The sequence below is a fragment of the Grampus griseus genome (genome assembly GCF_964374135.1).
Source record: "Grampus griseus genome assembly, chromosome: 2".
NCBI lineage: Eukaryota > Metazoa > Chordata > Mammalia > Artiodactyla > Delphinidae > Grampus > Grampus griseus.
In genome coordinates, this window is record NC_139018.1 from 120,943,222 (window position 1) to 120,961,888 (window position 18,667).

Genomic DNA, 18,667 nt, shown 5'->3' on the forward strand with positions numbered 1-18,667 from the left:
AAATAACTGCCTTGGTTGCCCTTTACTGCTGCTGGGGTAAATTCAAGGGCAGTCACATTTTGGTAAGCCTTTCCCTAGTTTTTGGCGCCATCCAGGAATCCTGGGCCTTATGCAGTTCAGAGATGTGGGCATTGCCTCTGCTGGTCCACAGTGATCTCAGATCCTGGTGGAGCTCAGATTCTCTGGGGCCTGATGAAAGAGAGCTGCAGAACCCCCTAAGTGGGCACAGGGAACCCCTCTGCACTCAGCCTTCTGCAACATGCTTGCTGAGAGCAAAGGGGATAGTGTCTACACATCACTTTTGAAGGCCCTCGTCAGCATTCTCTCTCCCATCCTCTTCCAGAACCATGGCCCCTCCTCAATATCTAGGATGTAACTAAGCCCCTGACCCCTTTGACTGGTGTCTGCTCTGAGCTTCCTCTTGGCAATTAATTCTCTCGGCCTCAGAAAAAAAAACAATGCCTAGATCACACCAAGTTTTGACTGTCCTTCTGGCAAGCCGTGGGGAGTTAACTTTTCAACATTTTCAATCGCCTTTAAAAGAGAACGAGATATAAAGAGGATATACACTGGGAATTCCATCACACACTTTTACAGAGTCTCCTCCCTGTAGAACGCCTCCCTGGCGGACTTCGCCTCTCCTCTTGGCATCTCCAGAACTGGCTGAGAAGCAGGCTGGTGATGCCCAGCAAATGGATGCTGAAAGAACATCCACGACCGGCGGGAGGTAGGAGGGGCCTGTCTCAGGTCTGTCTCGTCTCCTTGGAGGGAGTCGCGAACCTGTGGGAGCCCGGTTCCCGGGCGCTGCACCCCGCCCCGGCGGGGGGTAGGAAGGGCCCTGGAGAACCGGACCCTTGAGGGTCCCGGCGTTCTCCCACCGACCCGGCGCAGCTTCTGAGAGCGTCAGCGAGCGGAGTGGGGACAAAGGACATAAGGGACCGGCAGAGCCCAGCCTTGGACAGCCTCTGGAGCGCGGGGACCGCTTGGTGGAGACAGAGGCGGGGCGCACCTCCCCGGGAGCGCTCGGGCTACTGTCCCCCACTGTGGCCGCCTAGGAGCCCGAGGGCCGGCGGGCGGGGTGGTGGGCCCGAAGGGACGGGTGGGAGGGGCGCGGGGGGGCGGGGGCGGGGCTCGTCACGTGGAGAGGCGCGCGGGGGTGGCCGGGGCGGGGGCGCGCGCTCGGCTCTTTAAAGGCGCGCGAGCCGAACCGCGAGAAGCGGCTCTGCGGCCGCAGGCGCAGGCCCGGGCCGACTTCCGAGACGCGCAGCTCCAGCCCCAAAATGCGGCGCTTACTGTGCCTGGTGCTGGCCGCGTCGCTCCTGCACGGTAAAGCCGCTGGTCTCCCCGCCCTCCACTCTTCGTCCGCGGAATCCCGGGCGCATCCCGGGTGGCTTGGGGCGCCCCGCGCCGGGCCCGGGTTTGGGGGTTCGCTCCCGCCGGGGACGGCGGGGGTCACTGTCGGCGGTGACGGGGGAAGGCGAGCCTTGCGCGTCTGGGCTGCGCTGCTTGGGCGGCCGGGGGTGCGGGCAGGGTGCGCGGAGCGCATCCCCTCTGGCCTTCCTTGAGCAGCCCGCCCGGTTCTTCTCTCCTCTCCTGAAGTGTCCCTGCAAGGCGAGTTCCAGAGGAAGCTCTACAAGGACCTGGTCAAGAACTACAATCCTTTGGAGAGGCCCGTGGCCAACGACTCGCAGCCGCTCACCGTCTACTTTTCTCTGAGCCTTCTGCAGATCATGGACGTGGTGAGTCCCGGCCCGGCCCTGCCCGCCGCCGCGTGCCTCGGTTTCCCCGGTCGCCTGGGAGGAGCCTGGCGCGCGCCCCGGCCACCTGTGCGCGGGTACTTCAGACCCGCCTTGCCCTCGGTTTAGAAACTCAGGACGAAAGTGTCTCCGTCCCGAGCCGGGAATCCTCAAGAACAGGTCTGAATGATCACGTATTAGTACCCCTTATGGTATAAGTATTGGCATGCAGTCCGACATTTGGAGTCAATTTAGACATTTCTAGGCTTTTCTGCTGCCCGTGGTATGCACCTTCTCTGGGTAGAGGCCTGGCCCTGGGCTTTGCAGCTGGTTCATCTGTCCAGGCAAAGGGCCAACTCTGAGCATTTAGACCCCCTCCCCAATTCCAGTAATGGGCATTCTTTGCCTTCCTGGTGAGGGTAGTGCGGGTCGTCTTGCTTTGAGGATGAGCAAAACTCCGCCGCCGGGATACACTCGTCTGCTCCTTCAGGCAGCTGCTTTCAGCCCCACGGGCTTGCGCACTTCAATTGGCAGATCTGTGTAATATCTGGGTAAGTTTGTTCTTTCGCTCTTCTAGACTGCTTTGGATATTCGGTTGTCACATATTAAATATGGATATTGGATATTCAGTTGGCACATCCTCATACGATATAAATATTTTACAAAAGTGTTTAAGTCATTATAAATGGATTTCAGTGTCTAGCTTGTACAAGGCATTCATTGGACTGTGCTCTGGAGAAGTGTACAGGTGTGACGCTGTTTCAGGGAGGGAAGAATGTGGTAGGAAGGGAGTGTGAGAATAGCTACAATAGGTAGAAAGTGCTAAGAGCCTCCAGAGGTGTGCAGATTAGAGGTGGAAAAAGACAGGTAAGATTTCATAGTCCTGAAAATAAAGAGTGCCCGTTCTCTTACACTGATGTATGTTGCATCACTTAACCTAGTTAAATTGCTGTGATGAATGGCTTGCTTTCCCACATGACACCTGTGTTAAATATGTACTTCCTTCTACAGATAGACCCTATGCTTCAAAATATTGAACGTGCGTGCGATGACGTGGGCAGGTTATCACAGAGGAGAGCTGTAAAGGCAGACAAGTGCTGTCTCGTGGGTTACCAGGGCAAAAATTCCTGTTTACAGAGCTTGGGCTTCAGGAAAGGGGAAAGGATGGAGATATGGGGTTAGGGGAAGAGGGGCTGGGAAAACTGCCCCGGTGTTAAGCGGAGCCGTGGTGGAGAAATGGAGTTACAGGGGCTTTGGAGCAGCACAGGCCTGCGGCATTTGGGGAGGCAAGTGCTTTATGGAGCAGCTTCTCTGTTACTTCAGAGAGCTCAGGATTTGTGCTTGGGACCTTTGGTAGGTTCTGGCTCTGCTCGTTTCTGGCTGGTTGTTCTGAGGAAAGTTTCTTAAACATCCTGAGTCTGTATTTTCCAGTTAATACATTGTTCTCACTGTGGATCTAGCCGGGAATGCATTTGACTTCCCAGCCCAGCAATCCTGTGAGCTCATGGAGTGGCCTTGAGCAAATTACTTTATCTTTCTAAGCCCTGTTTCCTCATGTGTAAAATGAGAATAATAATACTCACTTCACAGGGTTTTGAGAGGATTAAATAAGAGAAAGTGCTTGCCACACACTGGTGATTCACCGAAGGTTTGCTTGATCTTCATTATGTAGCTACTCAACTCAAGGGTTGGGATGTCAGTGCCTAGAAGGGTCTTGCCCAAGGTTGGTCTCTTGCCCAGGGTTGCTCATTGGTTAGAGGCAAGGCTGTGTGGAACATCCACATTTGCCTTGCAAGCCCTTTGCATCTCCTGCCTCCTTTAGAATCTGTAACTTCTTTTGCAGAAAGAAGTCAGCTTAATTTATTTAAACTGCCTGAGTGTAACTGACTGAATGTAACTATCCTGAGATCCTGGGTGAAAAGGAAGTCTCTCTATTAGAAATAATGAAATATGCAAACATTTGTATTCCAGCAGGACTCGGCTCTGTCTGGTTTTGAAGCAGAGCCAGGGCTTTCCAGCCAGACTCTTGAGACCCTGGACAGAGATACAGTGACTCATAAGTGATTCATGTGGCAGAGCCCTAACTGTTGTCAGGTTCTGTTTACAAATTTTGTTCCAGGGGTCCTTTGCCCATTCTGACTGGGCTGTTCTAGAGAACATTTTTTCTCCCAAATCTTGTTATTGTTGCCCTTTCTGCCAGCAGAGATTTCCTGGTGGGAGTAATAGGGAGATAATGTGTGATTCTACATATCTTATTTTCATGGAAGATCATTTACCTGTTTATCAACTTATTCCACACACACTTATTGAAGGACTTGTGGACGTTGCTAGGTTCTGGGAACTTATACCTGGTTAAGGGATTATTTCTACTTCTAGAATTCACAGTCTATCTAGGGAGACTGACGTGTAAATCCAAGATTACATCACGTGTAATTGAACACAAATGTCTGTAAAGTGGTACAGACACACATAGTAGGAAATATTTACTTCCAGCTAGGATGGCTAGGAATTAGATTTCTAAAGGGGAGTAGAAGTTTGCCAGTTGGAGAAAATAAGAAAGGCTTTCCAGGTGAGACGAACAGGGTGAGGAAAAATGAGAGTGGGGTGAGGACGGCACACCCTCAACAAGGTGTGTTCTGTGGAACACTGGCTCCCAGTTGATCTTCGCTGCGGGTTTTGCTGAAAAACTTTTCAGAAACTTGAATGTGCTATGTGTATTGAGAATGTTTTAAAGGAGGGATATCATACTAACAAAACTACTAACTTTCTCTTAGGTACCCTTTTGTAAGAATGATGTTCTAGAAACACACCTTGCAAGGATGGGGTTATCTTTTGGTGGGAGGCCTGAGGTGAGTTCATACTGTAGACAGAAGAGGTGTTGAATGTGAGGTGTGTCAAGTGGCTCTGCAGAGTTTACATTTTGCCCTGGACTCTCGCCTGGGTATCTCCCAGGACATGAGGCGGAGGTGGTGGTGTGCTAGAGGATTTGTGAAGCTGCAAGACCAGCTTGCCATTGCATATTTTCCTAGAAATGGAAACAGTCCAAACCATTATATTTGTATTCAATCCAACAAGTATGAATTATAGACTAGAATGAAAAAAATGTGCATAAATTTCTAAAGACAAAGCCTGTGTTTTTAGAGGGATAGTTTTACCAGGCCCCCTTGGTGAGGCACGAGGTGAAGCATGGGAAGGGGTGGTGGATTTTTAATCAAGAGGAGGGATGTTACTAGATCTGTGTTTAGATTGAGGATGCTAAGGGCAGTGTATGTGTGGGACAGATTAAAGAGAAGAGAAAGTGTAGGCAAAGGATGAAGAGGTCGAAACTAGAACGGTCACTGTGGGAATGTGGAGACGTGGACAGATTCCAGAGGCATTTTGGGTATACTATCTATGATATATAACTGTGTATGTGAACTTCATGTAGGTATATAGATAAATTTATTGAGTGAAAGTACCTAAATGCATACTCTGACTTATGGTGATTATTAATTTACCTCATGGGCTTGTATCTGGGCTGGGAATGAGATAATACCTAAGAAATCATTTTGAAGTGATGCAAGTGTAAGGTTCTTAAACTACCAACAGTTTCCATAATATTTCTCCTTTGTGCATGCCATTTAGTCATTCACCTGTACACATATATCTGAAGGCCATTCCGAGTGTTGATTTGCATAAAATAAATGTGTACAGTTATGAAAGCATGGCCAGAAGGCAAGGTATTTAAAATGAATAATAGGAATCAACACAATATTATACGGAAATGTATAACATATAATGATGCATGGATGATTTTTGTTCTTTTGTACATTTGGGATTGCAGAGTCAACTTTTTAGAAGCTTTAGTCACAAGACAGCAGAACAAAGTGGTTGTGCATTTGGGGTTTGCTACTGCAGAGGGCAGGCATGGGTGTGGAGCCCAGTGTCTGAGGGCTTGTGTGTTATCTGAAATCCCTTGGCCTCTGCTCTGGTTTGTCAGACTTATGATTTTATATTTACTGTTCACTATGTAAAATGCTACAACTCTAACTTAATATTACCAAATATTTGCTGTAAAAATTGCACACCTTGAAGACAGTTTATGAAGAAAACCCAAGGTGCAGTTATGTAATTATCCTAATAATGTTTTTATAAATGGTATTTCTTACAGCTACAGATACGTGTTTTGTGCAAGAAATCAAATTAAACAAAAAAAGGACTGCAGGGGGGAAAATCACCCAAATCACCATCACTCAAGGCCTTCTGGTGCAGTTCAGGCTGTCTTTTCTCTGTGTTTTGGGATGTTTAGAGAAATATTTAAAAATTGAAATAGCATAACACCATTATGGTGCCTTAAACAATATTAGCAGGCATTACTTTTAAAGTGACGTAAATAGGCCAAGTAATAAACTGAGTTTTAAAACAAAATTGTGTTCTTTCCCCACTATTACATAACTCTCACTATCACTGCATATTCAATCCCTGTTCCTATTTTTATTTTAGAAATCTCTCACAAAGTATTTATTGAAATGATTCATGATGTTACTTCTAAACCTGGATGCTTTTAAGTTTTATCCCAGATTTTGTATGTGAAAAATCACAGAGATAATTTGAAGATCTTGACACTGCCTCCCTCTAGTTTTATGTTTGCTTCTGACCAACACACAGGCTGTAGCTACCAGCAAGCACAAATCACCTTAATCCAGTTAGTGACTGAGTAGAGGAGGACCTGGGCTTCCGTTCCTGGGAGGGCTGGTTAGTTTCTGAATTTTGCATATATGTTTTAGGGTGTGCAAATAGAGAATTTAGCAGGGTCTTTCTTCTTTTCTGTGGACCCTGCACCCCTATTTGTCCTGCTAGCTGTTGAGTCTGCCAAGATCTGTTTAAACTTTTGGCATTGTAGGCGTTGCTTTAGAAATCATCACATGGCTCTGGAAAAATGGCCCCAGATCCTGTTATTTTCCTAAACTTCCCTTTTCTGGACCTTGGCCCTGCTGTTCATCATTGCCCTGCTAGTTATCTGGTGCCTTCATGCACATGATCATTGCATTTTTCTAATTATTCTCACCGGAGGGCTGGTGAGAACTACCTTGTTCATCATTGCTGGTAGCAGAACTGAAATTCTAAATTAAAACTTGTTTACCATGCACCTTTGTAATTGATCCAGATTTATTAAGGTAGAAATTGTATCCCTCTTAAACCTCTTTATGGCTCTGGAACATAAACGTACAAAATTCTTTTAGCTTTATAGGCTGGGGATTATGGGCACTTTTAATAAAGGAAGCTCTCTTGTAAATGTTGCCTTTCAAGTCTACCCCTGAAGATATTCCCCAGAGGCTCAGTTCTCTCAGAGCTCCTGATTCATCCTTGACATGCTGTTAAAGGAAGAGAAGTGGTCTTGTCATGGAGAGATGCCAGTGAAAATCTCTGCTCCCTTATTGATTTATCAGGATTAGGTAGTGTTTTACTTCTTAGAGAAGACGAAAGTAATTTGGAACTTTCTGATTCCCATGCTCTTTATTTCAGTGATTTCCTTATTCCCACTCTACATTAGCTATAAACTGTTTTAGCAAAAAGAGCCCTCAAAGTAAAAACCAAAACCATTGTAAAAAAGTTTGCATGTGCACATTTATTTGTGTATAAACACACACACACACACACACACACACACACCCCTATGACTCTTATCTCTCCTTTTTGAATATGTTTTTGGATATCATAAGACATCACATAATATGCTTAAGTTTCCAAGAGAAAAAGCTAGAAGTTACAGCAAAAGCCATGGAGTCATAGCTCCCAGAGAGCCAAATAATTGGCTGAAACTAACATGAAATTAAGTAAGGAATTGTTTAAAATCCTGCAGGGGAGGAGGCTGTGGGAGAGGCCTGGACACAGGGCTGACTCCATGCTCTGAGTCAGGTAGTCAGGTAGTAGAAGGAGGAGCTGACCCATCCCCCCTTGTGTGTGTGTGTCTGAGCAAGAATAAATGTGTTTGTTTTATTTTGTGGAGAGAAGGCAAGTGGTCAGGTTGAGTTCCAGGTGTTTTGAAACGTCAGAATCGTAAAATGGTTTTCTACTCTACTGCAGCCGTCTTTAGAAGCTCACACATACAGTGTGTCATATGGAGGGGCTCAGATTAAGCAAATTAATCCGAGGCTGCTCACTGATTGATTAAACTCAAATTGATAACATTTACAATTGAAATCACTGTTCTGGAAACATTCTTTTATTCACTGTTTTTTCTTAAGATGTTTTATTGACATTTGCAGTAACCTTTAATATGCTGGCTAGCTCTTAGGCAGATTTCATTTTTGAAGTCATCTTCAACTTTGAATTGCAGTGTAATATGTATCCACCGTGTAGCACAATATCAAAACCAACTTGGTGAATTATCACAGTGAACCCACGCAGGTAACCACCACCCAGGACGTCTCTTCCCCCCTTTTTTCCCACTGGAAAACCATTAACATGAAATCAAGTGCAAGGGTTTAGTTTTGCCCTTCTCCAGAACTTTATACAAGTGGAATCACACAGCACACAATATGTATTCTTTTGTTTTCTTTTACTCACTTTTATTTTTGTGAGAGTCACCCAAGTTCTTGCCTGTTGCTGCAGTTTATTCATTTTTATCAAGTGGATATAACATGATTTGTTATTCTGTTGATGGAGATTTAAGTTGTTTCTAGCTTTTGTCTTATGAAGGACACTGCCATGAATATTCTAATTGCTCATGTCTTTTGATGCACATGTATTTGTATTTCTATCACGTATGTATATATATAGGAGGGCACTAGCCAGGCCATAGGATGCCATATCTTTAACTTTTCCAGATGAAGCCAAACCCTTTTCAAAATGATTATACCAATTAACATTCTCACCAGCAGCGTCTGAAAAATTCTTCTTGTTCTACATAATCACCCACACTTTGGATTTTAGTCTTTTAAATTTACCATTCTGGTGGGTGGGGAGTGATACTTCCTTGTGATTTTAATTAGCAGTTTCCTGATTACCAATAAAGTCGAGGACATTTTCATTTGTTAATTTTCCACTTGGATATCATCTTCTCTTACAAAGTGTTACAAAGTGTTTATTCATATCTCTTGCCTATTTTTATCTTTGTGTGTGTTGTGTGTGTGTGTGTGTGTGTGTGGTTTTGTTTTTTCCTTATTGGTATTTGTATGAGTTTTTCTGTATTATGGACATGAGCCCTTTGTAAAATATTTTTGCAAGTATTTTCTTTGACTCTTTGGCTGGTCTTTTCACTCTTCATATTCTTTCCCTCTTTTGTAAACTTTTAATTGAAGTAGAATATGCTTACAGATAAATGGTATCTTTTGATGAACAGAAATTCTTAATTGCCTAATTTTGTAATTCGTTTCTTCTATGTTTAGGGCTTATGTTATCTTTAGAAAGTCCTACCCTTCCTCAAGCTCATGAAGATACTTTCCTATATATTTGCTTTTACAGGCTTTTTGTTGTTGTTGTTTTACCTTCACGTGGAAATCTCGACTGATGATTATTTTGTTTTTCAAGGATAATTTAAGGGTTGTTAGTGTAATGACTGCACAATTGGTGAACTTTCTCACATTTAGACATTGTCTTATCCACTGTGTCTGCCCCCAAACGGACATTTCAGTTATTTAGCGTGTGCATAATACGGAGAAAATGTAGGGGCTATGCCATTTTTAATATGACACAAATGAACCTATCTACAAAACAGAAAGAGACTCACAGACATAGAAAACAGACTTGTGGTTGCCAAGGAGGGGGTAGGGGAGGGATGGATTGGGAGTTTGGGGTTAGCAGATGCAAAGTAGTAAAAATGAATAAAGCAGGGATTACAAACTATAGCCCACAGATTAAAAATCTGCCCACTGCCTGTTTTTGTAAATAAAGTCTTACTGGAACACACACACACAAATAAATGTCAGCAGGGCACACACAGCATTTAAAGAGCTAACAGTAAAGGACTTCTGAAAAGTCCTGGGCCCTCTCCACATTTCCCATTGCTGACCATTTCCCAAAGACCTTCAGCTGCCTCTGTTTCTGATTATGACTCCTATTTTAATACTCTGTTTATAGTCCTCTTCCTGGATTGATCAACTTTACCCATTTTCTGTGAATTCCTGTTATGACAGATATGAACTTGGCTCATTCACAGCTCTCCGCACCTCCTCTCTTAACCTCTGTTCTCACTTCTTCCACTGCTCACTTTCGCATCTTCAGAAGGGCAAAACGGGTTAAGGGCATCAACAGGATGGTGACAGATGGAAATTAACCTTCTGGTGGTGAGCATGCTGCAGTGTGTACAGAAGTTGAAATGTAATGTATAGGTCAAACTTATATGATGTTATAAACCAATATTGTGATATCAATTATATGTGAAATCTAAAATATGACACAAACATATCTAGAACGAGAAACAGACTCGCAGACATAGGTTGCTAAGGGGAAGAGGGGTTGGCAGAGGGATAGATTGGGAATTTGGGATTAGCAGATGCAAACTATTACATATAGAATGGATAAATAACAAGGTCCTACTGTATAGCACAGGGAGCTATATTCAATATCCTGTGATAAACCATATGGAAAAGAATATGAAAAAGAATGTATATGTATAACTGAATCACTTTGTTGTATAGCAGAAACTAATACAACATTGTAAATCAACTCTACTTCAATAAAATAAATTTTAAAAAGTTACCTCAATAAAAAATTAAGAGTAATCTTAACTATATCTACAAACTAACTTGGTGAAAAATAAAAAAAGACAGTCTTAAAGCTTCTTGTTATTTCTGTCACCTGGAATTCAGTTTTCCTTTTCTGTAATCACTCCCGTTCTGTCCCTACTTCTCTCGAAGTCCTTCCATCTCCATGTTGGTAACATGTACATTCCATTCTTTAGCCATATTTAATTTCTTTGTAATTTAAAGTTGGCTTGATTCAACTTAAAAAGAAAAAAAAAAGCAGCCCTCACGATTCTGTGACAGTGTAAGCACTGTTCTCTGCAAAACCATTTTTCTAAGCCCCTGTTTCCTTCTGTGTGGGTTTAGTGCTGTGGCTTCCATGCCATTCAGTTGAGTGTTCCTGTTGTCAGCTGATCTGGGGTCAAGCTGAGACGCTCTCCCTTTTTATCTTCTTCACCAAACCTTATTGTACCTTCCTTTCCCGATGTCTTTGGTCACGCTGTCCGTCCTCTGTGTCTTCCTTTTGCTGTTCCCTCTGTCCTTTGTACATTTGCCCCTCTTTCTCTGAGGATACCGCTTGGAGGGTTGTCCTTTCCTTCTTTATTTTTGTAGTTCATTTGTTTTAAACCAAACAATGTTATTTCTTCTAGGGTAGGGTTACTTTTCTTCCTTTCTTTTAATTTTGCTTATTTGTCTTTCTGTTTATTTTTACTATTTGTTTGGCAAGACTTCCTAAAGTGCCTTCTGATTCTTAGTATTCTCTTCCTGTTTTTAAATTGGGAACAGAAACATTGATAGAAGTGCTATATCAGATGGGGGCTGTTACATTTTTGAGGACCCTAAATGCTCAAGGACTGAATGCTTTGCTTCAAGGCACCTCTTTTTTTTAATAGATCTTTATTGGCGTATAATTGCTTCATATTACTGTGTTAGTTTCTCTTCTTCGTTAGCTTCTTTGTTCCCTAATTCAGGGCTGTCCAATAGAAATGTAATATCAGCTCCAGATGTGATTTTAGATTTTCTGGTGGTCACATTTAAAAAGGAAAATGGTGCAGGGAACATTAATTTTAATAAGTATCTTACTTAGCCTAGTATTCCTAAATTATTAAAGTTGCAATGGGTAGCAAACATAAAAAATATTAATGAGATAGTTAATGCTTTTAGGGGAGGGCAGAGCTAAGCTGTGGAAATTCTGTGTGTTAGGCTCACAGCACTGGCCACACATCCACGACTCGAGCCACGTTTTGGAGTGGCTACCACATTGTACTGTACAGCGCTCACTGATCAGATCAGTTTGTTTGAGTTTTCACTCCGTGGAGTGAGGAGAAACCTGGTTGCTCATTATTGTCAGAAGGGAGTTGACAAAGCTTTCTCTGAATTCACCTGTGACAGCTCCACTCCATACGCCCTGCCCTCCTCCAGACTCAGGGCACTTCTGAACTCTATGGGTTTCTACATGGCAGACCTGCTACCTCCATCCTGAAGCCCCCTCCCCAGTGTTCAGCACAGGACTTCCTTCATCTGCTTTTGCAGTTACCAAACCTCCGTCTGTGTGTGTGTTCTCTTCTTGTAGTGTATTGAAATACCTTGTCTTTTTATGGCCCCATTCCCATTCTCTTTGTTTTGGGAAGTTCATACCTGTCGACTGAAAAAAATGCACAAGCTAAAAGTTGAGAATTATGTTTTATTTGGTGGACAGGACTGAGGACTTAGGCCTGGGAGGCAGCCTCTCAGGTAGCTCTGAGCGACGTCTCGTCTCTGAAGAGGGAAGGGAGGAGCCAGGGTATATGGGAGTTTTTGCAGCAAAGACCAAGTGGTCAGAACATCAGAAGATTACTGTTAATTAAAGAAAACCAGACATCTCAAGTTAAGGAATTCAGTGCTTTTCTATGTATGGGAAGATGCGAGAGTCTGGGCTCACTGAAATCATTCCTTTGATATGCACCTCAGCTCTCTGGGGCCAGTATCCTGTGCTTTCTCATCCTGAGTCCCCTCAGGGTGCATGTTTGGGGGTGGCTGCAGTGACCGACTGCTTGATGGCGGGCATCCTGTTTCCATCCCACGTTCCCTCAGGGCTCGCCACCCAGGGAGGCTGTAATATGATGGCTTGATGGCTGCAACATCCTCTGTTTCCTGATCTGGCAGGCAACATGTTTTCATTGACATACTGTTTCCCTTCTTTATTTTAATTTGAGTGGTCTTGGGGGGAAAGGGGAAATAGATCAGTATAAGCTGACATCTTAAGCTAGAAACTTAAAGGATACTCTTATCAGCAAATAAGCAAATGGGCAAAATATATGTTATTTTCTCTTTTTGATTTATTATTTGATTCACAAATCCATGTCAGTATTTCTGCAATATCATTTTGATATATTTTTTTAAATTTCTGAGATATACATTTTAAAGTAATAACTAGAATTATGACTTATAACATTATACCAAAACATATAAGATTTTTAGAGAATTCATGTGATGTTTGAAACATTTATATTAACATATTTCCATACAAATTACCCAAGGAAAGTTTAGTATTAGTTTTTTTATTTGTTTGCTTTTTTATACTGCAGGTTCTTATTAGTCATCAGTTTTATACACATCAGGGTATACATGTCAATCCCAATTGCCCAATTCAGCACACTACCATCCCCACCCCACCGCGGTTTTCCCCCCTTGGTGTCCATATGTGTGTTCTCTACATCTGTGTCTCAACTTCTGCCCTGCAAACCGGTTCATCTGTATCATTTTTCTAGGTTCCACACACATGCGTTAATATACAATATTTGTTTTTTCTCTTTCTCACTTACTTCACTTTGTATGACAGTCTCTAGATCCATCCACGTCTCAACAAATGACTCAATTTCGTTCCTTTTTATGGCTGAGTAATATTCCATTGTATATATGTACCATATCTTCTTTATCCATTCATCTGTTGATGGGCATTTAGGTTGCTTCCGTGACCTCGCTATTGTAAATAGTGCTGCAGTGAAGATCCGGGTGCATGTATGTTTTTGAATTATGGCTTTCTCTGGGTATATGCCCAGTAGTGGGATTGCTGGATCATATGGTAATTCTATTTTTAGTTTTTTAAGGAACCTCCAGTCTGTTCTTCATAGTGGCTGTATCAATTTACATTCCCACCAACCCTCTCCAGCATTTGTTGTTTGTAGATTTTCTGATGATGCCCATTCTAACTGGTGTGAGGTGATACCTCATTATAGTTTTGATTTCCATTTCTCTAGTAATTAGTGATGTTGAGCAGCTTTTCATGTGTTTCTTGGCCATCTGTATGTCTTCTTTGGAGAAATGTCTATTTAGGTCTTCTGCCCATTTTTGGATTGGGTTGTTTCTTTAATATTGAGCTGCATGAGCTGTTTATATATTTTGGAGATTAATCCTTTGTCCGTTGATTTGTTTGCAAATATTTTCTCCCATTCTGAGGGCTGTCTTTTCATCTTGTTTATGGTTTCCTTTGCTGAGTAAAAGCTTTGAAGTTTCATTAGGTCCCATTTGTTTATTTTTATTTTTATTTCCATTACTCTAGGAGTTGGATCAAAAAAGATCTTGCTGTGATTTATATCAAAGAGTGTTCTTCCTATGTTTTCCTCTAAGAGTTTTATAGTGTCCAGTCTTACATTTAGGTCTCTAATCCATTTTGAGTTCATTTTTGTGTATGGTGTTAGGGAGTGTTCTAATTTCATTCTTCTACATGTAGCTGTCCAGTTTTCCCAGCACCACTTATTGAAGAGACTGTCTTTTCGCCATTGTATATCTTTGTTTCCTTTGTCATAGATTAGTTGACCATAGGTGTGTGGGTTTATCTCTGGGCTTTCTATCTTGTTCCATTGATCTATGTTTCTGTTTTTGTGCCAGTACCATATTGTCTTGATTACTGTAGCTTTGTAGTATAGTCTGCAGTCGGGGAGTCTGATTCCTCCAGCTCCGTTTTTTTCCCTCAAGACTGCTTTGGCTATTCCTGGTCTTTTGTGTCTCCATACAAATTTTAAGGTGATTTGTGGTAGTTCTGTAAAAAATGCCATTGGTAATTTGATAGGGATGGCATTGAATCTGCAGATTGCTTTGGGTAGTATAGTCATTTTCACAATATTGATTCTTCCAATCCAAGAACATGGTATATCTCTCCATCTGTTTGTATCATCTTTAATTTCTTTCATCAGCGTCTTATAGTTTTCTGCATACAGGTCTTTTGTCACCCTAGGTAGGTTTATTCCTAGGTATTTTATTCTTTTTGTTGCAATGGTAAATGGGAGTGTTCCCTTAATTTCCCTTTCATTTTTCATCATTAGTGAATAGGAATGTAAGAGATTTCAGTGCATTAATTTTGTATCCTGCAACTTTACCAAATTCATTGATTAGCTCTAGTAGTTTTCTGGTGGCATTTTTAGGATTCTCTATGTATAGTATCATGTCATCTGCAAACAGTGACAGTTTTACTTCTTCTTTTCCGATTTGTATTCCTTTTATTTCTTTATCTTCTCTGATTGCCGTGGCTAGGACTTCCAAAACTATGTTGAATAATAGTGGTGAGAGTGGACATCCTTATCTTGTTCCTCATCTTAGAGGAAATGCTTTTAGTTTTTCACCTTTGAGAATGATGTTTGCTGTGGGTTTGTCGTATATGGCCTTTATTATGTTGAGGTAGGTTCCCTCTATGCCCACCTTCTGGAGAGTTTTTATCATAAATGGGTGTTGAATTTTGTCAAAAGCTTTTTCTGCATCTATTGAGATGATCATATGGTTTTTATTCTTCAATTTGTTAATATGGTGTATCACATTGATTTGCGTATATTGAAGAATCCTTGCATCCCTGGGATAAATCCCACTTGATCATGGTGTATGATCCTTTTAATGTGTTGTTGGATTCTGTTTGCTAGTATTTTGTTGAGGATTTTTGCATGTATATTCATCAGTGATATTGGTCTGTAATTTTCTTTTTTTGTAGTATCTTTGTCTGGTTTTGGTATCAGGGTGATGCTGGCCTCATAAAATGAGTTAGGGGTGTTCCTTCCTCTGCAATTTTTTTGGAGGAGTTTGAGAAGGGTGGGTGTTAGCTCTTCTCTAAATGTTTGATAGAATTCACCCATGAAGCCATCTAGTCTTGGACTTTTGTTTGTTGGAAGATTTTTAAACCCAGTTTCAATTTCATTACTTGTGATTGTTCTGTTCATATTTGTTTCTTCCTGGTTCAGTCTTGGGAGGTTATACCTTTCTAAGAATTTGTCCATTTCTTCCAGGTTGTCCATTTTATTGGCATAGAGTTGCTTGTAGTAGTCTCTTAGGATGCTTGTATTTCTGCAGTGTCTGTTGTAACTTCTCCTTTTTCATTTCTAAGTTTATTGATTTGAGTCCTTTCCCTCTTTTTCTTGATGATAAACAATTTTGTTTATCTTCTCAAACAACCGGCTTTTAGTTTTATTGATCTTTGCTATTGTGTTCTTTGTTTCTATTTCATTTATTTCTGCTCTGATCTTTATAATTTCTTTCCTTCTGCTAACTTTCGGTTTTGTTTGTTCTTCTTTCTCTAGGTCCTTTAGGTGTAAGGTTAGATTGTTTACTTGAGTTTTTTCTTGTTTCTTGAGGTAGGCTTGTATAGCCACAAACTTGCTTCTTAGAACTGCCCTTGCTGCATCCCATAGGTTTTGGATAGTCATGATTTCATTGTCATTTGTATCTAGGTATTTTTTGATTTCCTCTTTGATTTCTTCAGTGATCTTTTGGTTATTTAGTAATGTATTGTTTAGCCTCTATGTGTTTGTGTTTTTTACGTTTTTTTCCCTGTAATTTATTTCTAATCTCATAGCATTGTGGTCAGAAAAGATGCTTGATATGATTTCAATTTTCTTAAATTTACTGAGGCTGGATTTGTGACCCAAGATGTGATCTATCCTGGAGAATGTTCCATGCGCATTTGAGAAGAAAGAATCCTCTGCTGTTTTTGGATGGAATGTCTTATAAATATCAATTAAATCTATCTGGTCTATTGTGTCATTTAAAGCTTCTGTTTCCTTATTTATTTTCATTTTGGATGATCTGTCCATTGGTGTAAGTGAGGTGTTAAAGTCCCCCAATATTATTGTGTTACTGTTTGTTTCCTCTTTTATAGGTGTTAGCAGTTGCCTTATGTATTGAGGTGTTCCTATGTTGGGTGCATATATATTTATAATAGTTATATCTTCTTCTTGGATTGATCCCTTGATCATTATGTAGTGTCCTTCTTGTGTCTTGTAACATTCTTTATTTTTAAGTCTATTTTATCTGATATGGGTATAGCTAGTCCATCTTTCTTTTGATTTCCACTTGCATGGAATTTCTTTTTCCATCCCCTGACTTTCAGTCTGTATGTGTTCCTAGGTCTGAAGTGGGTCTCTTGTAGACAGCATATATATGGGTCTTGTTTTTGTATCCATTCAGTAAGCCTGTGTCTTTTGGTTGGATCATTTAATCCATTCACGTTTAAGCTGATTATCGATATGTATGTTTCTATTACCATTTTCTTAATTGTTTTGGGTTTATTTTTGTAGGTCCTTTTCTTCTCTTGTGTTTCCCACTTAGAGAAGTTCCTTTAGCATTTGTTGTAGAGCTGGTTTGGTGGTGCTGAATTCTCTTAGCTTTTGCTTGTCTGTAAAGCTTTTGATTTCTCTATCCAATCTGATGAGATCCTTTCTGGGTAGAGTAATCTTGGTTGTAGGTTCTTCCCTTTCATCACTTTAAGTAGATCATGCCACTCCCTTCTGGCTTGTAGAGTTTCTGCTGAGAAATCTGTTGTTAACCTTACGTGAGTTCCCTTGTATGTTATTTGTTGTTTTTCCCTAGCTGCATTCAATATTTTTTCTTTGCCTTTAATTTTTGCCAGTTTGATTACTATGTGTCTCGGCATGTTTTTCCTTTGGTTTATCCTTATGGGACTCGCTGCGCTTTCTGGACTTGGGTGGCTATTTCTTTTCCCATGTTAGGGAAGTTTTGGACTATAATCTCTTCAGATATTTTCTCTGGTCCTTTCTCTCTCTATTCTCCTTCTGGGACCCCTGTAATGCGAATGTTCTTAAGTTTAATGTTGTCCCAGAGGTCTCTTAGGCTGTCTTCATTTCTTTTCATTCTTTTTTCTTTATTCTGTTCTGCAGCAGTGAATTCCACCATATTGTCTTCCAGGTCACTTATCCATTCTTCTGCCTCAGTTATTCTGCTATTGATTCCTTCTAGTGTATTTTTCATTTCAGTTATTGTATTGTTCCTCTCTGTTTGTTTGTTCTTTAATTCTTCTAGGTCTTTGTTAAACATTTCTTGCATCTTCTCGGTCTTCGCTTCCATTCTTTTTCCGAGGTCCTGGAATATAGTCACTATCATTATTCTGAATTCTTTTTCTGGAAGGTTGCCTATCTCCACTTCATTTAGTTGTTTTTCTGGGGTTTTATCTTGTTCCTTCATCTGGTACATAGCCCTCTGCCTTTTCATCTTGTCTGTTTTTCTGTGGATGGGGTTTTTTTTCCACAGCCTGCAGGATTGTAGTTCTTCTTGCTTCTGCTGTTTGCCCTCTGGTGGATGAGGCTATCTAAGAGGCTTGTGTAAGTTTCCTGATGGGAGGGACTGGTGGTGGGTAGAGCTGACTGTTGCTCTGGTGGGCAGAGCTCAGTAAAACTTTAATCCACTTGACTGTTGATGGGTGGGGCTGGGTTCCCTCCCTGTTGGTTTTTTGGACTGAGGCAAGCCAACACTGGAGCCTACCTGGCCGCTTTTGTGGGGCTAATGACAGACTCTGGAACGGCTCACGCCAAGGAGTACTTCCCAGAACTTCTGCTGCCCCGACTTGTCCCCATGGTGAGCCATGACCCCCCTCCTGCCTCTGCAGGAGACCCTCCAACACTAGCAGGTAGGTCTGGTTCAGTCTCCTATGGGGTCACTGCTCCTTCCCGAGTCCCGATGCGCACACTACTTTGTGTGTGCTCTCCAAGAGTGGAGTCTCTGTTTCCCCCAGTCCTGTCGAAGTCCTGCAATCAATTCCCAGTAGGCCTCAACGTCTGATTCTCTAGGAATTCCTCCTCCCGTTGCCGGTCCCCCAGGTTGGGAAGCCTGACGTGTGGCTCTGAACTTTCACTTCAGTGGGTGGACTTCTGTGGTATGAATGTTCTCCAGTGTGTGAGTCACCCACCCAGCAGTTATGGGATTTGATTTTGCTGTGATTGCGCCTCTCCTACTGTCTCATTGTGCCTGCTCCTTTGTCTTTGGATGTGGGGTATCTTTTTTGGTGAG

General features: G+C 41.8%; 1 protein-coding gene across 1 annotated transcript in view; it reads left to right on the top strand.

Moving 5' to 3' along the window:
- Positions 1 to 1,280: 1,280 nt before the first annotated feature.
- The window catches only part of CHRNA7 (cholinergic receptor nicotinic alpha 7 subunit), a gene marked incomplete at both ends in the record, with an annotated part of 127,445 nt that continues 110,058 nt past the window's right edge, over positions 1,281 to 18,667 (top strand). The window contains 2 exons of the mRNA XM_082648143.1: positions 1,281 to 1,326; positions 1,600 to 1,739. Of these exons, the coding sequence (XP_082504269.1) occupies positions 1,281 to 1,326; positions 1,600 to 1,739 (186 nt within the window). The remainder of the gene's footprint in view (positions 1,327 to 1,599; positions 1,740 to 18,667) is intronic.